Genomic DNA, 23,245 nt, shown 5'->3' on the forward strand with positions numbered 1-23,245 from the left:
AAATCGTAAAAAATATTACATTATTACATTATTAGGTCAAGGTATACATTTTAAATTTGAATATATAATTAAATATAGAATAACCATTGAAGATAAATATTTTATAAACTATAAATAAACCTACGGATGAACAAACAAATAAAACAACAAATACAACAACTTTTAATGATCCGAAAAACAATAGGCAAAGAAGATTTTTTTGAATTTATTTTATTTTTGTTGATTCAATTTTTTTCAATAATAATTTAATCGCAATAAAGTCAATCGCGTGCGTGTCTTACGATTAAAAGTGTGGTCGTACTGTGCGCCAGACATTTATTCAAAGAAAGTGCCACTGGTTTTTACGGGGAGAAAAAGTAATTCACCTTGATTCGGGTCTATGCACTGCTGCAAAACGTGTATGCTATTTCGTTATTAGATCATATAGGTTAAGGGCAATCAGATTCAGGTGAACTCACGATAGCTAGTGGTTTTAATGTAGCTATAAAAACAACAAAGACAATATTTTTTCTTTGAGCAGAAATAAGCAATACAAAAAATTGCTCTTCATTACAATACATTGACGAGTGAAGCATCACGCGCGCGATTTTAAAATGATCGAAACAAATCGTGCGACGATGAATTCAAGTATCCATTATACTTTGAATATAATTATAGGATACAATGCCCCTTTCTAAGAATTTCAAGATTTATTTCGAAAACAACTCATTGAACTTACACGCTGATATTTAGGCTTGACTCAACAATACGTTGGTTAAGGGGCAATAGAAGTAGGTACCTACCTATTAGGTATGTTTTAATAAAAACACTAATTTTTTCAGTTAAATTAAAAAAAAAAAAAATACATTCTTAATATTGAATCGTATAATAGACATAAAATAATATATCTTCATAATAAAGACATACTTTTTCAATAAAATGAATTACAAACACTATTGTTTCCGAGGAGTCAAATTAACATTGATATTTGAAAATATAGATGTGCCAATAAAATAAAAGCTCTCTGCAAACGCCAAAACTCTGCTCTGCCGATGTTATAACCTCTAACGTTACTATTACTACACCTATCATAAAATAATATTCAAGTTTTTTTTTTTTTTTATGAATGGGAATAACTGATGTTTTTGAGTCACACAATCACATCAGTAAAGTGTACAATGAATATATTGTGTATCGTACCTATATAGGTATAAATGTTTAGATTTTTGGTTTACATAATGTTCGGGTAATGGGCATATATTATTCGTGTACAATATTTAATTGCAAATGTGTGCGCATTAGTCGATTAGATACTATACTTTATTGACGATGACTAAAACACATAACACGGTATACCTGCCTTTACAAATACAATACACGTACATTGCAAAAGAAATCAAATTTGTGTGACTAAACGGGCTACGATTCGGAATTGATTGAATGGCTAATTATTTAAGTGCCGTCTTTCCTGATTTCGTCATCTTAGTTGGTCACTTATTTATCGTTGTTGATATTTTGGAATATAATATTATAATCTCGCGGAGAATAACGTTAATTATATAGTTTTAATTATATTATCAAACGAATTAAATTATCTGGTGCTAAGTTCCATGTATATTATGGACTATATATAACATTTTTGTTAGTATTTATCATGCATAATTAATCGATATAATATAATCGTTTTAGAAACTTCAATTACTATGCATAACGCATCAAATTTAAAAGCTATATGGGTAATTATTGTTTATATTTTACTATAATAGACTCTTAAACATTAGCGTTCCTATAATATAAGCCACTGCATGAGTAATGACTATGCATAGAGTGTATTTGTATGTATATTAGTTTACATACATACAAATTTGTATATGTTTTAATATAAATAATATAATATTCGAATAGTCATTTTATTTTTGACAATATCTATCGAGTCGTCTGTAATAAGCTTGAGAAATGGTTTTTGAAATCAAATATTTTTTTAAATTCGAATAATGACCTAGGTATAACACCGACGTGAGTCTAAAAATCATTATAAAACGTGACCGATTGAGGATGCCCCATTCTGCACCTCACCTCGCTGTGTCGTGCCTACCACGGTTTAAGATTTCCATATAATATATAATACAATTCAAAACTTTACAATACTAAACATGCTAAATTCAACGGTGTTTCTTTGAAAGTAAAATCAACTAGGTATAATCTTTGAAATCATAATTACTTGCTATGTTCACAGCTTAAGTTGTTAAAATTAGTAATGTCGTTTAACACGGTTTCGACCTTATTTTATTGATTTGAAAGAACGTGAGAACATTATAATAATAAAGCTTATAAATATTGAAATAGTTAATCAAAAATCGATAACACAATTGTTATTAAACATCATATTTGCTGTATCATTTAGGAGTGCCAGCATTATCATTAAGATAATTATATTTGACGCATTACTTAGAATTGCAAAACTATCTTGAACCTAAATTACAACACATATACAGTCTTAGTCTTTACCACAATAGTTATCTTATCTTTTTAACACGAGGGAAAGTCTCAATACATAATTGCATCATATTAAATAATAGTGTAATATTGATGTAGGTATTTATCATGTACGTATACATTTCAGTTTCTATGGACAAATTAATTTATCTGATTAAAACATAATAATTTGGAAATACATATTTGGAAAATTGCTCAAATTCTGCATTAATTTGCTTGGTGTTTCGTTAGTTTATACATAAGAAAATCCATGTCCACTAAGCGCATCAATTTGTTAAAAAACAAATTTTATAGTATGATCATTAATTTTTTTATTCGTTAAAAATGTATATTTACGTACAAATTTTAAGGTAAATAAAATCAATATATTTTCAAGAAACTAATAATTTTAGTATTATCTTGGTTTTGCGTGGGTGCGATTTAAATTATTATTTATTACTTATAAACTCATTAAAATCATAAGATGTAAGAAAGAAACATAATATCCTGGTGTATCTTCACAATAAACTACGCATAAAATAAATAATCAACAATTTAATATGATGTTCCTAAAATTTCCCCGCATATTTTGATTCAAAAATCGTGCTCACGTGATATCCTTATCGTGTCTACTTGATATTTTGTTTATTAATAACACAGTAATAGTGTGTTATTAAACTTGTAATCATTACGATTGAAGGTGAGATTGGATGACCTTTAACTTTACAAACGACGAAATAACGATTAAAAAAATATTTAACAATAACACCCACGCCAAAATGTGTGATTAATTGACGGCTCGTGTGTAAAAACTTCCTTTAATAGTTTAACACTCTCTTGGAACAGGAACTAGTCATTATCCAGGACATTTTGAAGGGACCTACTAATATCCAAAGATAAAACTGGGAATTAAATACGTCAACTGTTTTTTAAATACATTTTATCTAAATTTCAAAATTCGTTAAACGTTAATTTTAACGTACAACTTTTTTTTTTTACAAATAATTTTTATTGGAAAAATAACTATCTTTGTACAAGTTGTTTATAATATTATTAAATTAGATACGTATCTACATATCAATCATAATATTATCAGTAGGAAGTATATCGGATTTTTTAAATAAAAAAATTAGGATCTGATAATAGATAAAATGCACGCTATGATTATAACAATGAATAATGATTAATGCAAAAATATGAAGTTATACATCAATTATATTAATTAATTTAATGAGTAATGACATAATACAACTAATATGAATTCATATTTATTACCTATCCCAAAATTATATCCAACTAGAAGATACTAATTTCAAACGTAATTTGCAAAAAGAACGAACTTGTTTAACGATCCATATGATTCATTAGAAATTACTATCAATAATGAAGAGTACTTAGTACCCCCCCCCACTACAATCGAGCACTACGCAGCAAATATTATAACGATTTTATACAATTACCAGTATATTTTGTTCATCTCTTTTTGGAATACTCCATCAAGTTGGTCAACTGGTCAAGGGCACTTAACATATTATGCTATTTTTTTTTTTTTCATAAAACTCCGTTAAATTTCCATTTCACTAAGCAACTGGAAATTATTACATCATAGCACTGCCGTTGACCCCGAGCATTACTTACCTATAATAGATTATTATTACAAGACACTGTAACTTGAAGTTCGACATAATCGAATATGTTTATAAACTTGACATAGTTTACAGAACTAAAAACTAAATTTCAATTTATTGTTTTATGTATAAAATATAAAAACACAATTTATTGTCATAAACTTATAGTAATATATAAGTGTTAATTTTTATGTGTCTGTTAGAAAACGACTAATTCATATTTAAAATAATGTACCTTACTTATTAAATCGTGCTTTCATCGACTTACATTATAAGTAAATAAAAAACATTACCAATCAGTAAGACTCTTTTATGCCGTTTGCTGATGTACGACATGATATGTAAATCATAACTCAAATTCCTACCGATTCCTTGTTAACTGATAAAATATTACCAATAGATATAATATATTTATTAATGTATTTTTACATATTTTGTTAATGTAATTATTTTGTAAAACTACCTTTTCAAGCGTAAATAAATGTACCTATATAATAATAATAAAACCATAACACGATTACACACCAAAACTTATATACAAAATAGTATACATTAATTATACTATAATAGGTTATACTAGAACTTTATAATATAATTATTATTATTACTTAAATAACGCAATAACATTGCAAATTGTGATTTATCAATCATCTGCATGTTACTGTTTTACTGCAATTTCTTACCAACCCACATTATAGATAAAATACAGTCAAACATTTAAATAGAATTATATGAAATTTAAATTTCATGAATTGTTGTATTTATATAATATATTTTAACTTAGTTACACAATATACAGCAGTTAGCAAAAAATAACTTTTTTAAAAAATATATATATTATTCTCAGTACATATTGTGAAAAATTAATTATAATATTTAGTATGTTGTACGTAGGTATATGATACATAAATAATTTGCCACGCTATCGTGTTGAGATTTTATCATGTAAAAATGGAAAAGTGTGCAATCGTGATGCACCACTCTTAATGGTTGCATAAAGAACCTCAGCAGACCTAAGCTTCCGCTCGAGCTAGTATTTATATTAAATACAATATTTGTCATTATTTTTAAAACACTTTATAATCGATTGAAAATATTAGTGATATTCGCATGACAGTTATTAATTAATAATGGTTAAAAAAATAGACAAAGATATTTTTGGATGTTATAATAATAATTTCAGTTACTGAAAGGAGCTTTTACTAATTACTATTTACTAACATTTATTAATAAAAAACATAATTCAAGTAGCACAATTTTCCTTCGACTTGGATTGATATTATTGATTTCACTCTAAAGTCCATGCAAAGTCTTTATGCTTAATATTTTCAGATTTATTTCCCTTTATTTGTTTATTTCTCAGTGTTATAGAGTTTTTTTTTTATTAGTTTTATTAGTTTTTTTTTTTTTTGCATTTATTCTAAACCATCTATCCTGAGAATAGTCTTTATTTGTAACTTATTCAAAACTATGAAGTTTCGCCATAATCCAATAATAATAATATTGTAATCAGTTCAAAAGTTCAAATTCCAAGCCATCGGTGATAATTGAAAACGTTTTTACATACGATTATATAACTTTCGTGAAGTCTATAATTTATAGACGACCCATTTCAATATTGTATACGTATTATAATAGTCGACATTAAATTGATGAATCATTAGTGTACGGCGGCCAACGGCTACGGGTTAACCATTAGGCCGGTCTATACATATAGGCACCGCGTATAATATAATGTCGTGTAGGAGCGCCCGTAATCCATCTCAATTGCAGGGGATTTTAAAATAGGAATCGTCTTGTGAAAAATAATTAAGAAACGTCGACACATATGTTAGCCCAAGGGCAAATCACAGGCTGAATATAATTTTTTATTTTTTTTTTCTAATAGTGCTTATAAGTTAAAATAATAATAGGTTCATACACGTATAAATATTTTAATTACATACGTTTTACGCGTTTGTAATGCTTATAATAATATCGTTAAAATGGCGGATACTGACATAATATTATCTAATAATAATATCGTGTAAGTACTGAAAAAGTTAAGATTTCTTAAAAAAAAAATAACTATTCTAATCCGTTGATGAGGTTTTTTTTTGTGAAAATATTTATTCTATTAAATATTCAATGTTACTTAATAATAGGTAATTTGTCCATCTAAAAGTCACCTATAATTATATAATATGCTCACTATCTTACTAACCGTCCTATCATTATACATTTTTCCCGATACGAGAAACTTAACATGATTTAAAATTTGTATTTATTTTTTTATAAGCCTCAAAACATTTTTTCTTTAAGTATCGTTATTATTTTTATTATCAATTTGGTTTTTTACCGTAGATTTTTGTTGGAGAGTATAATACGAGACATAGGTGTAACGTGTAACAAGAACCACATTTTTGGAGGCCTGTAACACTTATACTTAGTATTTTTTATATTTTGTAATGTGTATAAAAATCGTTCTTTACCCCTACGAGTTCGTACAAAATATAAACTTAAATTAACAAGTATTTATATATAATAATATTTTAATCAAAAAACTGTCTGTCTTATAAATTATTTATTTCCAAAATAATATTTTCATTCTTTAATAAGTAAAGTTAACACCATCTCTTTTGATATTGAAAATAATCAAAATTGAAGTCTTATTTCAGAAATTCTTATCCGATTTTTTTAGTTATTTGACTCCCTCTCTAGAGCTTCACATAAAAAACTCCTAAATATGTCATAACTAAATATTGGAAATTAATTATTAGTTTTTTGATTAGTTGAAGGAATATGTTGCATTACGTATTATTGATGAGATATTTTTTTTTTTTATATTTATCTGTAGTTTTTGGAAAATTTTTAGGTAATTAGTGCAAAGTAACTGTGAATCTACAAAAAAAAACTTAATTTATAAATCTAGCTCGACTTTTAAACGCAATAATTTGTTTGGCACTGGCGCATACAGTACATATATATATATATATAATGAATTACTAAAAATAGAAATTGTAAATTTTTTATTTAACTAATATTCTAAATTGATTAATCGTTCATAAACCGAAAGAATTTTTGATTGAAAACATGGAGATATTAATTATTAATATTTATAGTAAAAAATATAACCTAAATTTACGCATAATGTTGCAATAGAAAAACTAAAAATAACTACAAAAAACGAATTGAAATATGACATAAAATAATTTTAGTCGCCAACGCTCGTTTATTGTAAATAACGTTTTTCATTGATTAATTCGTATAGATAAATAAAGTTCATATTTTATTAATAAATTTCACATTTCACATTACTTTTTATGAAAATATTAATGAAACGACCAAAATATGACCAAAAAAAGGTAGTACAGTTCTTTAAGTTGGAAAATTATAGTATGTAGTCCCGATTAAGATCAATATATATCTGATTTCAGATATTATTATAATATAATAACACTTATTATAAATTGTGTTCTCTTGTTTTGGAAGATTAGAGTTCATTTTTACAAATCGTGAATCAAAATAAAAAAAAAACCCGATTGCCTATACTTATTTTATAAACAATAAATTTAAATTAACGTACCATACTCCTATGCGGATTATGTTATATTATATGATAATGTTGAATGTACATTTTATTCAATGAAATAAAATATTATTACACTCGTTTGGGCAACTAAGTACAAAATATGATAAATCTCATAAAAAAGTACATAATAATATTAAATAATATTAACTGCCTTATACTTTCGTATAAATATATAGTTGTGCAAAAGAAAAATATGTTTTTCAAGTAATTTTCAACTATGATTTTATCTTTTTTTTATTATTATTATTACCTACGTAATATTTACATTCTATTTATTATTTACAAATAAATACGTAATACTAAGGTAAATACGATAACATGTAACTATATATTTTTAAAACATGACGACGTGATAGAACCGATGATAGAAGACGTCATCGTTCATTGACAAATGGCATAACTTAAACAGATTAATTACCAACATTTGTCATTAAAATTGTTCTAATGCACATAAATTAGTTTAATTTGTTATAATTTACATAATGTAATGGTTTATGTTACACAATAGAATTGTAGACAGCAAATCAAACCTTGATAACGTGGAATTTTTGCAATTATTTTTATTATTATTAGTATAAATGAATAATAATTACAATTTATTTTCAATATTTTTTTTCATTTAAACAAAAGAGTTTATTTTACAATCTGTAATATTAATGTACAATAATTAAATTTGGTAACAAAAATAACAACATGAATAACGTAAGAAGGGAGGCCCACCAGTGTGGAAATCTTTATTGTCGATCTTATACATAAAAAGGTACAAAAAGTAGTTTCGATTATACGTAAATAAATGATGAGAATAATTAAATTTGGAAAGCACTTCACAGGAGTATCACCTGATTCTCGTTACTCCGGACAAAAAGTTCCTTTTAACTATCTAATAATAAATAATCAGGATCAATTCGAAATTTTCAATAATACGAATTTGTTCATTTACTTTAAACTTGAAAATTCCGAGTAAACCAAATGCGAAGTATAATAATATGTATACATCACTTGTAAAATATTTAATTTACATATATAAATTAGCGTATATTAGCTATAATATGTTTATTTTTATAAATAACAAAAATGACAATAAAACAAAATATTTATAAAATATTCACTTTTATGAAAAAACTTAAAGCGTATTTCTATTTGATTCTTAATTTAAAAAATAATATAGAAGAATTAAGTAACTTAAACATAATATGCATTTCAATAAAATATAAAAATGTCGACATTTATATTAATTTTTTAAAACAATATAGTGACTTGTATTTGACTTTATAAAGTACCTAATAGTTATATGTCCGAGAGTATAATCCGAGCTTTTTTAGTTAGATGACAAAAATATTATTGTTAAAATTATTTGTTGGGTTATACACGCAGTTTTCTCTCCGACTGCAACCGCACATATCTTAAAAGAAATGTCAATGACTTTTATTAACAGAACACGTGTTTTCGTTTTACTAATATTAAAATATTTATTTTGTTTTCAGGAAACTCGTTCTACATATTCTCAGCATTAGTGTTGTTCCTCGTGGGTAGTATTACAATAGTATACACACCATTTAACATATTAATGAATGAGGTAAGTACTTATTAGTTATTTTGTAATATTTTAGAATATTAGATAAATACACGCATTGCCTATATAGTCATATAAGTAGACACTAATTGTAAACATACCAAACCAAAATATTAATTTATTGCTTACGCAAAAAAAATATTACTGATATATTATCTTTAACAATATTTGGTCACATAATATTGATTTTTGCACTAAATACTCGACGTATTGATGTTTAACAACACCATGTTTGTATTTTAAAGAAAATAAATTACTAATTTATAGATTATTTTGGAAGGTCATTTTTAGTTTTTTTTTCACATAAACGTAAAAATATTATTTATGGAAAAAGCAATAATTATTTACATGGTGAATATGGATATTTAGTGAGCATCTATTGCGATTATCGATGGAATAAAATTAAAAATTAAAAAAATACACTATTATAACGCAATGAGGATTCAAAAGACTATTTTATTTTACAAGTACATTAACACATACATTATACTTCTCACAAAAATTGAAAATCCACAAACTTAGTTACAATTAAAGAGTCTGAGATATGTCATCATTTTTATAACATTTTGAATACAGCAGAGTAGCCAATAACTAATAATATCACGGGGAAAGATATTTAAAAAATAAACTTAGTGCAAATTTATGATTTATATTTATTTCTATAAACAGTATAATGGTGGGCCACTTATTAGATTATTTTATTATGTTAACTTTGTGGAAAACACGAATAAACCGATACCTATAACGTGAGAACATTAAAAATTTGATTATTTTATAGTTTTCCAGTACTGACCACAAAATACTCTATTTTGAATAATAACTATAGAATTGAAAAGCAATGTGATGATCGGCGCTAACTGAAACAAAAAATTGTCTAAAAAAAAATTCAAATTTATAATTAAGAATATAAAATTTCCAATGATTTCTAAATAAATTTTTATAATATTCCTCACTTATATACATATAGTGCTCCACTAGTATATTTCTTCCGTGGATTGTATATTTATATCTGAGGTTTTGGCGTACCACGCATTAATTTAAGTAGCGTGCTTTTTTTAGGAACACCACAATTAACAATATTTTCTTGTTATTCGATCTTCCGACAACCATTTTCACTATTTTAATGGACGTACATTAATTTCGTATTCGAAGAATACGCCCATAGGAGATTAGAAACGTGTAGGATCTTAATCAGTTTGATATTTATATTATTTACTATACGTATATATATATAAACACTACCGCTATATATTATATTATACGAAAATCCGACTCAGCTGGTGTCCACTTCGGGATACGCTGCAGCAGACAGCGTGGCGTGTTCAGAATATATTGCATGCACTTTAATGTGATACACGTCCCGTGTGAATCAAACCGTAATAAAATATGCATTTAAATAAATGGATACGACAGTCGACATAAGGCCTACAAGACACGTTAACAGCCCACTGATAATCCATCGAAGATGTCTTGAATACATCATAGTAACCGAATATTTTTCTTTTCTACTATACACTATCTGTACATAATTTTTTATTTTTTTTATCCAAAGAAAACCTGTATTGCCCACGGGTGTGTTGTTAATTCAGTACTGCTATTATAATACTACTATATCTATACCACCGCCAATACTATTACCTTTTACTACTTTATTATATATATATATATATATATATTGTATATAGTTATACGACTACTACAACTCCAACTCCTGCTGTATTAGATCGGCTGAACTGGAATATCATTCAGCCGTTATAATAATATTATACAATTGTGCAACTCATTTTAATGACAAACGCATTATACACACGTATATATATATATATATATACATATATAATATGTATACACACGATACGCACAGACATAGCGACGTTTGGCTCTTTTAGGCGTACACTTTACTATATATAGTATAATATATAGTGCATGCGTACACTGTAGGTATAGCCTTGTTAAATTTGATTTAATTTTTTTTTTCTATTGTTTTTTAATTGTCGGTGTATACTGTGTGTACATATTATATATACCTACTCTTACTACAATATACTCTTATATATGTCTGCCAATAAAACGTTATTCTCATAGTGATAAAATGAACGTCTTAATAATATTTTTATTGTAAGACAATTCAATGTATTTATATACACGCAGTAGTTAACAACAATCATTTGTTAATCGTGTCGCTAGCTGTTCATCGCACAATATAATGATATAATACATTAAATCAACTAAAACAACTTTATTATTATTTTTTTTTTTTTTGTGTGTTGTATAAATAATTTCCGCAGTCTTAGGTCCGTACTTCGTAACGATAATATATCACTATACCACATACCATACAACACGATCTATATACGCGTGTACCGAAAGTCAACGAACTTGCCAAACTACATTAAAAGGCATTTCGTGTTAAACTCCACTATAATAACTACTCCAATTCACTCATACAAATTATGTAATTCGTCATCAGTTTGTCCTGTGTCGGAATACAAAACATTTACCTAAGGTTACAATAGATATTGTTCCAAGGACATTTATGCACAGTTTGATAATTCAAAGTTTATCTTAAAGTCTATTCTGATTAGTCAGAAAAATCACCTTTAGTCATTCGATTGAATTGTATTTATTTCAATCATGTATTCGTGTGGTTATAAATAATACATGCGATTACTACTGTAAATACTAAAAAATTATCATGGTAATAATGTCTACAAAAAAAACATATCAAATGGTTTACAAAATAATTTTTATAATTGTACGGCAAAAAATTCATCTTTTATACGTCATAAATAGTTTTGAAATTTATACGGTAGTATATTTACATGTATCTATATATTATTATAATTTTAAAATCAAAATATAGCGACCTGTATTAAATAACAAAGTTACTAAAAACAGTATAAGGTATGTAAAATAAAATCAATTAATAATTAATTTTTTACTAAATCATTAATACTGCTATAATAGTGAAAAACGCATTTAATTATTATTAACTTGGAACATTTATTTTATAGACATAGATACATCTGTACGATTTTTTAATCATTTCCTATATTACATATATTACGTTTATAGGTATAACTAATTTAGTGTGTTAGTATAGCTAGTTGGGCTAAATATATTCACCCACTTATTTGATTTGAAAACAATAACAATTTGAATTATTTAAATTAACATTAATGTAGTAAAAATTATATTATATTAAATTAATAATTATCATTGTAACTAGAATGAACACACTTCATGAATCTTATTCTGAAACTATTAAATATTCATCGCAATGTACTAAAACTTTTCAAACACGTGGTAAAATACATATGTATAAAAAACACCACAATTTGTCTTCTTTTTATTATTATTTAAGGTAATCCTCGACAGTAGTGGTTATTTTCTACTGGAAGAGATTTTTAGAGATAATTAGATTATATTCATTAGAGTTTGTTGAGTAAATTATCAGAAATTATGGATTTTATAGTGGCAAATAGTGATGAATTGGGTCAACGATTCTAGAAGTTTTAAATGTTTTCTAACATGAGCACATTCGTATATATAAAAAATATTTTGAATGAAATATTGAAATAATTATTTATGAATCTCTCCTGAAAAACGTCTACATTGGAACGTACTCTTAAAACCAAAATAATTCTTATTAACGATTTAATAATCGTACCTAACTTATGTAAATATTTTTAATTTTATTCTGACAATTTATATTAAAAAAGCTTTTACGTAAACTCTATTACTTAAAATTATAAATAGTAGCTACAAAGAAACTATTATTTTTACAATTTATTATTAATTTGAGCTTGCTGTATGTGGGTTCATTATTTTTTTATGACGATACTTTTATATTATAAATATGTTTTCTATTGGTATATATGCAATCTACGGTCAATATATTACTTTACTTTATTTTTTTTTTTTGATTTCTTAGAGACTGAAGATGGTTCGTGGTCTGCCAGCATATGAATGGTGGAAGAATCCTCCCGATGAAGTTTTGCTTAGAGTGTACCTATTTAATGTAACAAACAGTGAGCGATTTGAAAACGGAATCGATAGTAAACTAGAGTTAAACGAAATCGGCCCAATAGTATTCAGGTAAGCAATAATATCTATAAGAAAATGATTCAATTTTACAATTGATAACAAATGTAGGTAGAATATTTTTTAATTTTTTTATCGAGAAAGAAAGAAAATTTGAAATTTTCAAAATAACAATGATTGAAACAATAATATCGTATAGATATACGTCGTATATCATGCATGTATGAATATTTTAGTGTCAAACATAATAATACGCATGTCAAATCAAAACTAAACGATTCTCGTATTTCGGTTTATGTATTTTAAATCGAATTATTCAAATGAAACTAATAAAATAAAATCGAATAAGTGTGATATTATATTGTGTTAACATTTAAAAAGCTTACGATTAATAAATATAATAACATGGTCTTACGACATTAGTCGAATTACGCATCTTCTAATAAATTAGTACCTACATTTTATTGTTTTCTATATTTCAATATGTATGATTCGTAAAAATAACGAACACGGACAATCAGCTGATTAAAATAATTATTAATCAATAGAATCATACTGCAGCTGTACTATAGTAATAAATAATTAATTGTATGACTTCGAACCATTGTGGTGTAGCAGTGCACTGACCAGTGACCACTTTACAATAATTGATTTACTTGCATAATATTTTCGGGCGTCTAATAGATTTGTTTGTCTAGCTGCCGTCTAACGACATTTTAACGATACGGAATTAATAATTTGTACCTACACATTGTAACAGCAATAAGCAATACACGAGCAGTCAAAATATTAAAATCAACGGTATTGTGTACAGTATATACCGACAATTTATAAAACAAATAACAATCGATAGTAAAACAAATGTTAATACTATACAAACGTCTACGAGTCGTAGCGTTTTACCCACGAAGACAATGCAGTGGTAATATTCAAAGTCAAATAGACATCTTATTACTCTATTGGCGCAGCCACGCAGGTATCTTTATTGGCACTATTAGGTAGGTACTTGTACCTACACGCTGTCATTGAACGTATTTAGTAGATACTAAATAATAATGAATATAAATATATTCTTTTTTTTTTTTTCTATTACTATTAGTATTTATATTCATCGTAGGTTTGAAAACAAATAAAATATTGAATGTAAACTCAAATTTCTTTTGAACAGCTTTATTTTTTATTTATAGACCTGAAGCCCTTGAACAATGTTAAAACGTGTATAGGTACCTATCTATGTATTGGCAAACAAATAACAATACCCAGGTATATACATTAGGCATAACGAATTTTTAGTTTTAGTTTTCTGTTTTTTTTTTTTTTTTTTTACAATTTAGGCCGCTGTCGATATATTTTTTGAATTTATTTATCTTTATTATCAATTTTCTATTTATCGAGATCTATTAGTAAACAGTTATATAGGTGTATCTCAAAAGATACTTCAACCGTGTAAAATAAAACACACACACAGTTGAAATACAAACACTATTACTGTTTTGTTCTATAACGACTGCATCACATGACCGCCGATGAATGTCTTTCCGACTTAATAAATTTGTTTCTTATATTATGTATTAATGCCTTAAACCAATCTTACAAACACTGTTGTAATACATTTATACTCGTGCATAAATATAACCTACGAATGCATACTGATATTTAATAATATTATTAACATTTTCGCAGGGCTTTATTATTGTTATTTTTTTTTCATTAAGATCTTCATTGAATTATTAATTAGTCATTAAAATACTAGCTATCTCCGTACACTTCGTTTCCCGTACAAAAACATCATTACATCCATGTTAGATTTAGTTGTCTAATGCGTTTAGAACATTTAAGTTAAAAAAAACATTTAAATTAACATTTAGTGTAATAATAACACGTGTGAATAAACAATATTTTTGGTTTACTCATTTAGTTCATTTCCGACATATCAACTTTATAAATAGCTGTTCCGTCCAGCGTTGCTTTTTTTGACCATTTAACAGTATCGTTTTTTTACAATTATTTTATTTTTTTGAACGACCCAAATTTGATTTCATTTTTATTCTGGACCAAAAACCAAAGACTCATAAGACTTATTCAATAGAGTGAACTAAAAACAATGAAAAAGTACTGTACTGTTATACTACATCAACTATTCACTAAAATACTAATTTCTAATAATAAGCTAATAATTGGTAAAAAAAATTATCTTTGTGTGTGTATTTGCCGATTATTTAAAAAATGAATAATTCGATTTTTCATAAGCTTGTAGAATTAAAAATAAGCTTAAAACCTGCTCCACGTTGAACTCTTTCATTTCAAAAAAAAATCAAGATAATCGAATAAGTAGTTTCGGGGAACACGTGTTGCAAAGATTTATATTTTCACATAATATATGTATTATATATTACCGACAATTTTGATAATTTAAGCAATAATAATAACCCCTAGCAAATAATAACAATTTTTTATACGGTAAGGAAATCATATCATTGGTTAGGAATTGTGATCATTTCCGTAGTTTATTGGCCAATTTTAATTTTAAATGAAGAATACAATTTTAAAGTATAATAAAAATCAAACATGCATTTTTTTATGCATATTTTCACATCCTAAGGTGTAAAAAATATATACGAATGCTATTTTAATGGCTGCAGGTAACTGATTATTATCGTATATTTATAAATTAATTTTTTAATCACACTCATGATATACGAGATACAATAACAAATACATAATTAATTTAAACAATTATTTTCGAAATAAATTATGTTCGCATTTATTTATTTTTTAAACGTCGACGGACTAGTTCTGTGTACGCCGTTTTATATAATTTGCGCATTTGGCACGATATAATCAACTATCTTTACAATAATAAAAATTGTTTAAATTGTTTAAATTGTTGATGCGTTAGTTATAGTTAGTTTGGTATGTGTCGAAGTAGAATATTTTGATTTCCGATAAGTGTTAACACAATTATATAATTGTGTATGTGCGTGTATACGTGCACGTGTAACCGTTAAATGTATATTCCTATCTAAAAATGATTTGTTGCTAATTCATTATTTATACACTGACGTTTACAGGATATTTTTTATGTGATTTGCTTCCAGAGAATTATTACGACACAGCGATGTTAGATTCAACGACAACGGCACAATGACTTATGTGGCCACAAGAACAGCCGTGTTCTTGCCAGAAATGACAAACATCAGTTTGGACGCTAATTTAATACTACCCAACTTTGCCGCGTTGGTACGTAATGAACATATGAAAAACTGATAACGTGTAACGTGTAATATTATTGTAATAACAATAAGCATAATTGCTTACATCGAATATTACAGCTAATTATAATTACGTCGGTCACATCGGATGCGAAGCTTCGTATAACCATCAATAAACACAATATTCAGAAACAAAACGAAAATTCTTTATAAATTAATTATAAAATAATATCACAGTTTATGTTAATTCGAAATAATGATTGTAATAATGTCACACGAAATGAATCAAATTAAATCAGTAGTATTTTGTGTTAGTTACGAGGCTTAGTATAAATACTATACTATTATTATTATTATTATTATTATTATATTGTCAGTTCGGAGGTTACAGTTCAAAATTGAACACAATATCAACAAGAGCATCAGCTTCCTATATTAATGTATGAGTTTCCAACAGGATAATATTGATTTATTTTTTATGATTGATAACAAATAAAATAAAACACTCATATTTTTTTTTTATCTTTAAAAATGCTTAGTTTGTAATACGATATAGGTAATACTTGAAAATTAAATTATTATTAAATTTTTTATTATTATTAATCTAATTATTTTAACATAATATGTTTATGTTGTAACAATATATTTTAAATTAATTAATACAAATTAATACTTCGCAATATACTTTTCATTCGTAATTTAATACTTACTTCTGAAGTGTAAAAACATTATTTTTCCAAAAATATGGTTAAGATATTCCATATTTTAATAGTCAATAACACAAGTAGTATAAATATCAATGATTTTAAAAACTATATAATAGATGATTTTCAACTTAGTATTCTATTTCAAAATTACAAGAACCTTGGATCTCCGAGCCAATAATATTTTTCTGTAGAAAACCTTAATGAGTCATAATTTTAATTTTAGAGAAAAATCTTAGCACATTTTGATTTATTCTCAAATGTAACGTTTATATTAATATTATAATGATGATTTTAACTATCTTATTTATCTTAATTAATATGAATAATGCATTTTATAAATTAAATTTCAATGATTTGTATTTTTAAGTTTATAAATATATTCATACAGAAAAGTTTTTTGCGTTACCTAATTAATCCAATTTAATACGATTAGGCATTAAATACATATATTATAAAACAGCAATTATTTTTCAGGCAAGCATAACTACTTTTATAATTCTATTTAAAAATTCTAACTCTATAATAAATATAATATTTTAATAACGTTTTGTGTTTAAAAAAAATAAGTATTAAATTATTATCTAATAAAAATTAAATAATTTCCTTATAACTTTGTATTGGTTGCTTGATTAATAGTTTTAAAAACTAAATATTAAAAAAAAAAAAATTTTTGAGTTTGAGTTTGATAGAGTGAATAATATTCATAACTTATAAGGGTCAACTACCTTTGACAATTGACAATTACATAAATACATAATATTATTATATTACATTATATTATATTTAATGTTTTATTTTTACACATATGTACTTAATATTAAATTAACAAAAAATGTTTGTGTATTGCGTTTATACTAATGATTATGACACGTTTACCATATATTCATTTCTTTTTTTTTACACAGGGAATGGCATCATATTTATGGGATGCTTCTTATTTTACTAAATATGGTTTCAAATTAATGATGGACATGTTGGACACGAAAATGTTTATCAAGACATCTATTAATGACTGTTTATGGAATTTAACTGACCCGTTAGTCCAAAAAGCAAAAACCATGATGCCCGGTTTAGTTCCTGAAGAGAATATGGGTATATTATACCAGGTAATTAATTTATCAAAATTTTCAATTAATACTTTCAAAAAAACCAAAATAAATTGGTGCATTCAATAAATGATATTTAAATTATATAATAGAATGATATACACTATTATATGTTTTATAATTATATTCGCGGTACCAACATGATTACATGAATAATAACTAAAACAAAAGCGTAACATTTTATAAATTTATATTTATAATTTTTAGTAGTATAGATAGTAAGTACCTATTTTTTTCATTTTTTTTAAAAAAAGATTTAATGTCCTTACATACTAAGTTAGATGTTAAAAACTTCTATATTCTTAAATGTTTTTAGATTTATAACAAATTTACGGATGAAGTTACCGTATTCATGGGTCCGGAAAACGGGCGAAGGTTTTTTACAGTAGATAAGTACCACGGTAAATCTAATCTTGGAATTTGGGATGATCCTAAGTGCGACAGTGTACAAGGTTCTTCTGAAGGTGTAACGTACCATCAGTTTGTATCGAAAAATGACACATTGAAGTACCTGAGAAAAACCATGTGCCGAGTGACACCACTAAAATATAAAAGTACGTGCTGAAAATCTTAACACGTTTACTTGGTAGTCAATAGTTTTAAAATTAATATATATATATTTTTTTTTTAGACGAGGTGACCAAATCGGGCATGACAATGTACAAGTTTATTCTCCCGAATAATGTATTTTCTCATCCACAAACCGATCCAAGCCTAGAAGACTGTTTTCATAATCCAAAATCAACTCCACTTCTTTCTGGACTCTCTGACGTATCACCGTGTTATTATGGTATGCAATTAAAAATATTATATTAAAATCAAACAAAAAAATAAAATTATAAATTCTCGCATTATATTCTCATAATAAATAATTTATCGTTAAATGGACACGCATACTGTACTTATCAAATAAATAAAATTATTTGTTGATAATCATTTTTATTAGCCATATTTAACAGCGCAGCTTGCTTTGGGTCTTAACAAGTAAGTTATAACTATAATCCCATTCTCTGGTGTTGAAACAGCGAATGAATTCACTCATCCGGGGCTTGGCAATATTATTCACGGTTTAATTTCGTCATGAAACTTCTCATTAAATGAATCAAAACACCATGTGAGCCTTAACAATAAATTTTTGATTATTGTGTGTTGTCATAGCCACAGAAAAAAATTAATTATATACATATATATATGTATAAATATTAATTAAAATATTCAATTTTGAATATTTAGAGTATATTATAGCTACGGTATGTAATGTGAAATGCAGAGTAATACTGATTACAATAAACAATAATTATTATTTCTATAAATATTCTATCTTACCTACTGATTTTCATCATACCATTATACAAGCACCAATAGTATATGTAATTTTACTGGCTTTCATTTTTAGCACACTGCACACTAATTACATAAATTAATCAACAGGCGTGGATAATAGTGTTTAGTAGAAAGACGTAAAATTAAAAATTATAAACTTTGACACTGTAACGTTGTTTGTAAGGGTATAGTGTCGAATTAGTTATTATTTTTTATTTGATAAATGATTTTAACGATAAGTCACAATAATTGACATTTATAGTTTTTTTTAACCATTATTATTGCTAATTTACATTGTATTATGCAATATCTTCATGATTTCAAAAGGGTGAGTAAATTTCAAAATAATCATACCTTAATAATATATTGTATAGATTGATCAATAATTTCTCTTTTTCAATTACATTTGTTACTTTTATATAAATATATGTTCAAAATTATTCAAACATTTTAAACGGTAAAATTGTTTAACTATCAAAATATACCTATTATTTATACGTAGGGTAAATATTTGTTAAAAATAAAATTAAAAACGTAGGAAAAAAATTAAATTTAAAGCTATATTTTACTGCAATGAAAGTAAATTTATATAATAATTATAATTTTTAATTTATCGTTCCATTTTAAAATATTCCAAAATACAATATATTATTAAGTATCTGTTGGAATCATGACAATTTGAATGAATGTTAAATTATATATTTTTACGGTTATTTTAAATTAGTTTTGATTAAATCTAACTCCATCTAGCTTTAGATTAATTCTAATCCGTGTTTTAAATTAAACAAAATTAACTTAGCAAATAATTTCATAACACAAACTGAAATTTTGTATAGCTTAATATTATAAAAATTATAAAATATAGCTACAATAAAATGACAAAAAATACGCTTACCTTAAATTTGAAAAACACAAATATTTGTTTAAAAAACGTGGAAATATTTTTTATTTTGCAGATTTCCCTATTGCAGCTTCATTTCCTCACTTCCTCAATGGCGATCAAGCACTACTAAAATCATTATCAGGATTAAAACCTAATGAAGCAAATCATGGCTCGTACTTAATCGTCGAACCGGTATGTACCTAGAATCTAGACTTAACAATTTTTTTTTTTATATTAAAATCAAGACTTAAATCTCAGTACAAAATATATTTTGAAATAGTTGACAGGAGTTCCAGTCGAAAGTAGAGCTCGTAGCCAAAGCAATCTAGTCATGCATCCCACTAGTGGATTTTCAAACATCGATAAATTCAGTAATATGACAATACCAATGTTTTGGGCTGAATATGTAAGTAATCTGATGTCATTCTGTAACAATACCATATAGGTTTTATGACTTAAAATACATAAATATATTATGATACATGGATAATAATAATTGTTATAGAAAATCATTAGGCCGTCTTGTTCTGTAATATTTTGCACACACAAATTTAAATGTTTTAATGGTTTTTAATATATTTTCTGGTAATCTCCTTTCCACAGAACTATTTTTATTTAAATAGATGGATAGTTTAAATTATTAATATTCAAATTGTTCAATATTATACTCTCATAGAACTCAATCATTATTGAAATATCTCTACAAATAGGGCAATTTTTTTTTACATCAAATGCTATATTTAAAACACTATAACTTAAAAAATAAATTATTATACATTGTTCATTGAAATACTTGTAGTAAGTAATAAGTAAAATATTTGTAATGAAAGTACTTTTTTTTCTTTTGATATTCTATTGTAGATATTTGGCTTATAAATATACCTATGTTACACATTTTTAAATGTTTTTTAACCCAATTTTCATCATTAATTTTTGCATTTTTTTTTTCAATTTGTATTCGCTTTTAGACATACTATAAATAGTAATAAAAAATGTTTATTTAAATGTTATTTATTATTATAATATATAGATATATAAGACTCATTAAAATAAAAATTATTATTTTTCAGAATCAAGTGGGTTTACCTTGGTACATTACAACTCTAATGTATTTTACTGTTATCGTTTTGCCGTACACACAATCGATCGGGAGCATCCTCATGATGATAGCCGGTTTGGCAATGATCGGAAAATCGATATTTGATGCAGTATTTGGTTATAAAAAACCTCTATACTCGTATAGTTCTTTGGATCTCTTGCCGTCAATTAGTTAATACGTTTTATAGACACCTATCAACAAAGACAATATCAAAATTTTATTTTTATATAATTTATTTATACACATAGTTTTAAGTATTTAAATTTTATTTCTTATCATTTTATGTTCATCATATTTTGTCAACCGTGTTTACTCATAAATATGTTCTGACAATTTGTTATACCTAATAAATATCATCTTTTTCACCATAAACATAATATTGTATGTTATTAAAATAATTTTATTATACAGGTACCTATATTAAGTAAACATACATAATTTTGATAATATATAATTATAATGCATCATAAAATATTAAATATACATTAAACAACAATATTAGAGAGGGTTGATTACAATAATTATTTTGTCTATATTTAAAGTAATTTCTGATTTGAGGTAAGTAACTTTACTTAGGTACATTAAATAACTTTTTTGTATTTATTGATTATGACAATGCATTCTAAAGATTACTGTAATTTCTAATATCTTTTGATAAACGGTCACCGATAGGCTACAACGAATAGGAACATTGTTGGAAACAAATTAACTAGGTAATCATAGATGATCTATTTGATTTAATAGAAATTTGGTCAATCAGAAATAAAAACTCGAGATACGGCATAAAAATAAAATAATACGTTACCTACTGATCTGTAATGATCAGTCTTAGGGCTGTGTGATTATTTTTAATGAATGATATACAACCAAATTTCACAACGACGCATTTTGTATGGGTAACGAAGTGCACGGGGTTTTGCTAGTTATAATATTATTAATATTATATTATTATGCTTCATTAAAAAGTTTGAAAATGAATCCTACCAAGTTGTACTTGAAGTACTTTAATAACATTGAAAATACGTGGTCACAATTTTTTTTAAGCTTTTTAAAGTTCTATAATTTTGATGAAATTGGACATTTCAATGAAAAATAACGATTTTTTGAAAGATTTTAGTTATTATATTGTAAGTAAAATAATATTAATCGTATTAGTGTATTACTATAATAGAAAAATAAATTACCAACAATAATATAAACAAATTATAAAATATTTTTAGAAATAAAAAGACTGTCGCCTTTTCCACTCAAAAACGTTTTTTATATAGACACAATTAATAATATGTCGTTGAATTTTTACAAATTTAACACATCCATCCCAGTGACATAGGTAGGTAATAAAGAGGTGCACACGAAATTTACAGCTGAGACACTTTTCGTAACTTTATTTAAAAAATATATTTTAACTAATTAAACAATGGTATAATATTTACAAGTTTTGTAAAACATATTGTTTATGAAAATTTACAGAGTGGTGATTTTAGTGGTATTAAAATATATTGTATAAACTATAAATATAAAAATATATACGCCTACAATAACAATGTATTATACTAGGTAATATATCAAATTACACCGTATAATAAAATAGATTCAGCCAAAATTTTTTTTGACTTATTTATTGTTCAAATACCAAATCTTATTT

General features: G+C 25.5%; 1 protein-coding gene across 2 annotated transcripts in view; it reads left to right on the top strand.

Moving 5' to 3' along the window:
• Positions 1-21,970, top strand: part of LOC113558794 (scavenger receptor class B member 1-like) — a 43,058-nt gene extending 21,088 nt beyond the window's left edge. For both annotated transcript variants that reach the window (XM_026964342.2, XM_026964343.2), the window contains exons 3-11: positions 9,138-9,229; positions 13,161-13,324; positions 16,369-16,510; positions 18,095-18,295; positions 18,612-18,849; positions 18,927-19,085; positions 20,575-20,693; positions 20,782-20,907; positions 21,572-21,970. In XM_026964342.2, the coding sequence (XP_026820143.1) occupies positions 9,138-9,229; positions 13,161-13,324; positions 16,369-16,510; positions 18,095-18,295; positions 18,612-18,849; positions 18,927-19,085; positions 20,575-20,693; positions 20,782-20,907; positions 21,572-21,775 (1,445 nt within the window). In that variant the 3' untranslated portion in view covers positions 21,776-21,970. The remainder of the gene's footprint in view (positions 1-9,137; positions 9,230-13,160; positions 13,325-16,368; positions 16,511-18,094; positions 18,296-18,611; positions 18,850-18,926; positions 19,086-20,574; positions 20,694-20,781; positions 20,908-21,571) is intronic.
• The last annotated feature ends 1,275 nt before the right edge of the window (positions 21,971-23,245 follow it).

The sequence above is a fragment of the Rhopalosiphum maidis genome, chromosome 3 (genome assembly GCF_003676215.2).
Source record: "Rhopalosiphum maidis isolate BTI-1 chromosome 3, ASM367621v3, whole genome shotgun sequence".
NCBI lineage: Eukaryota > Metazoa > Arthropoda > Insecta > Hemiptera > Aphididae > Rhopalosiphum > Rhopalosiphum maidis.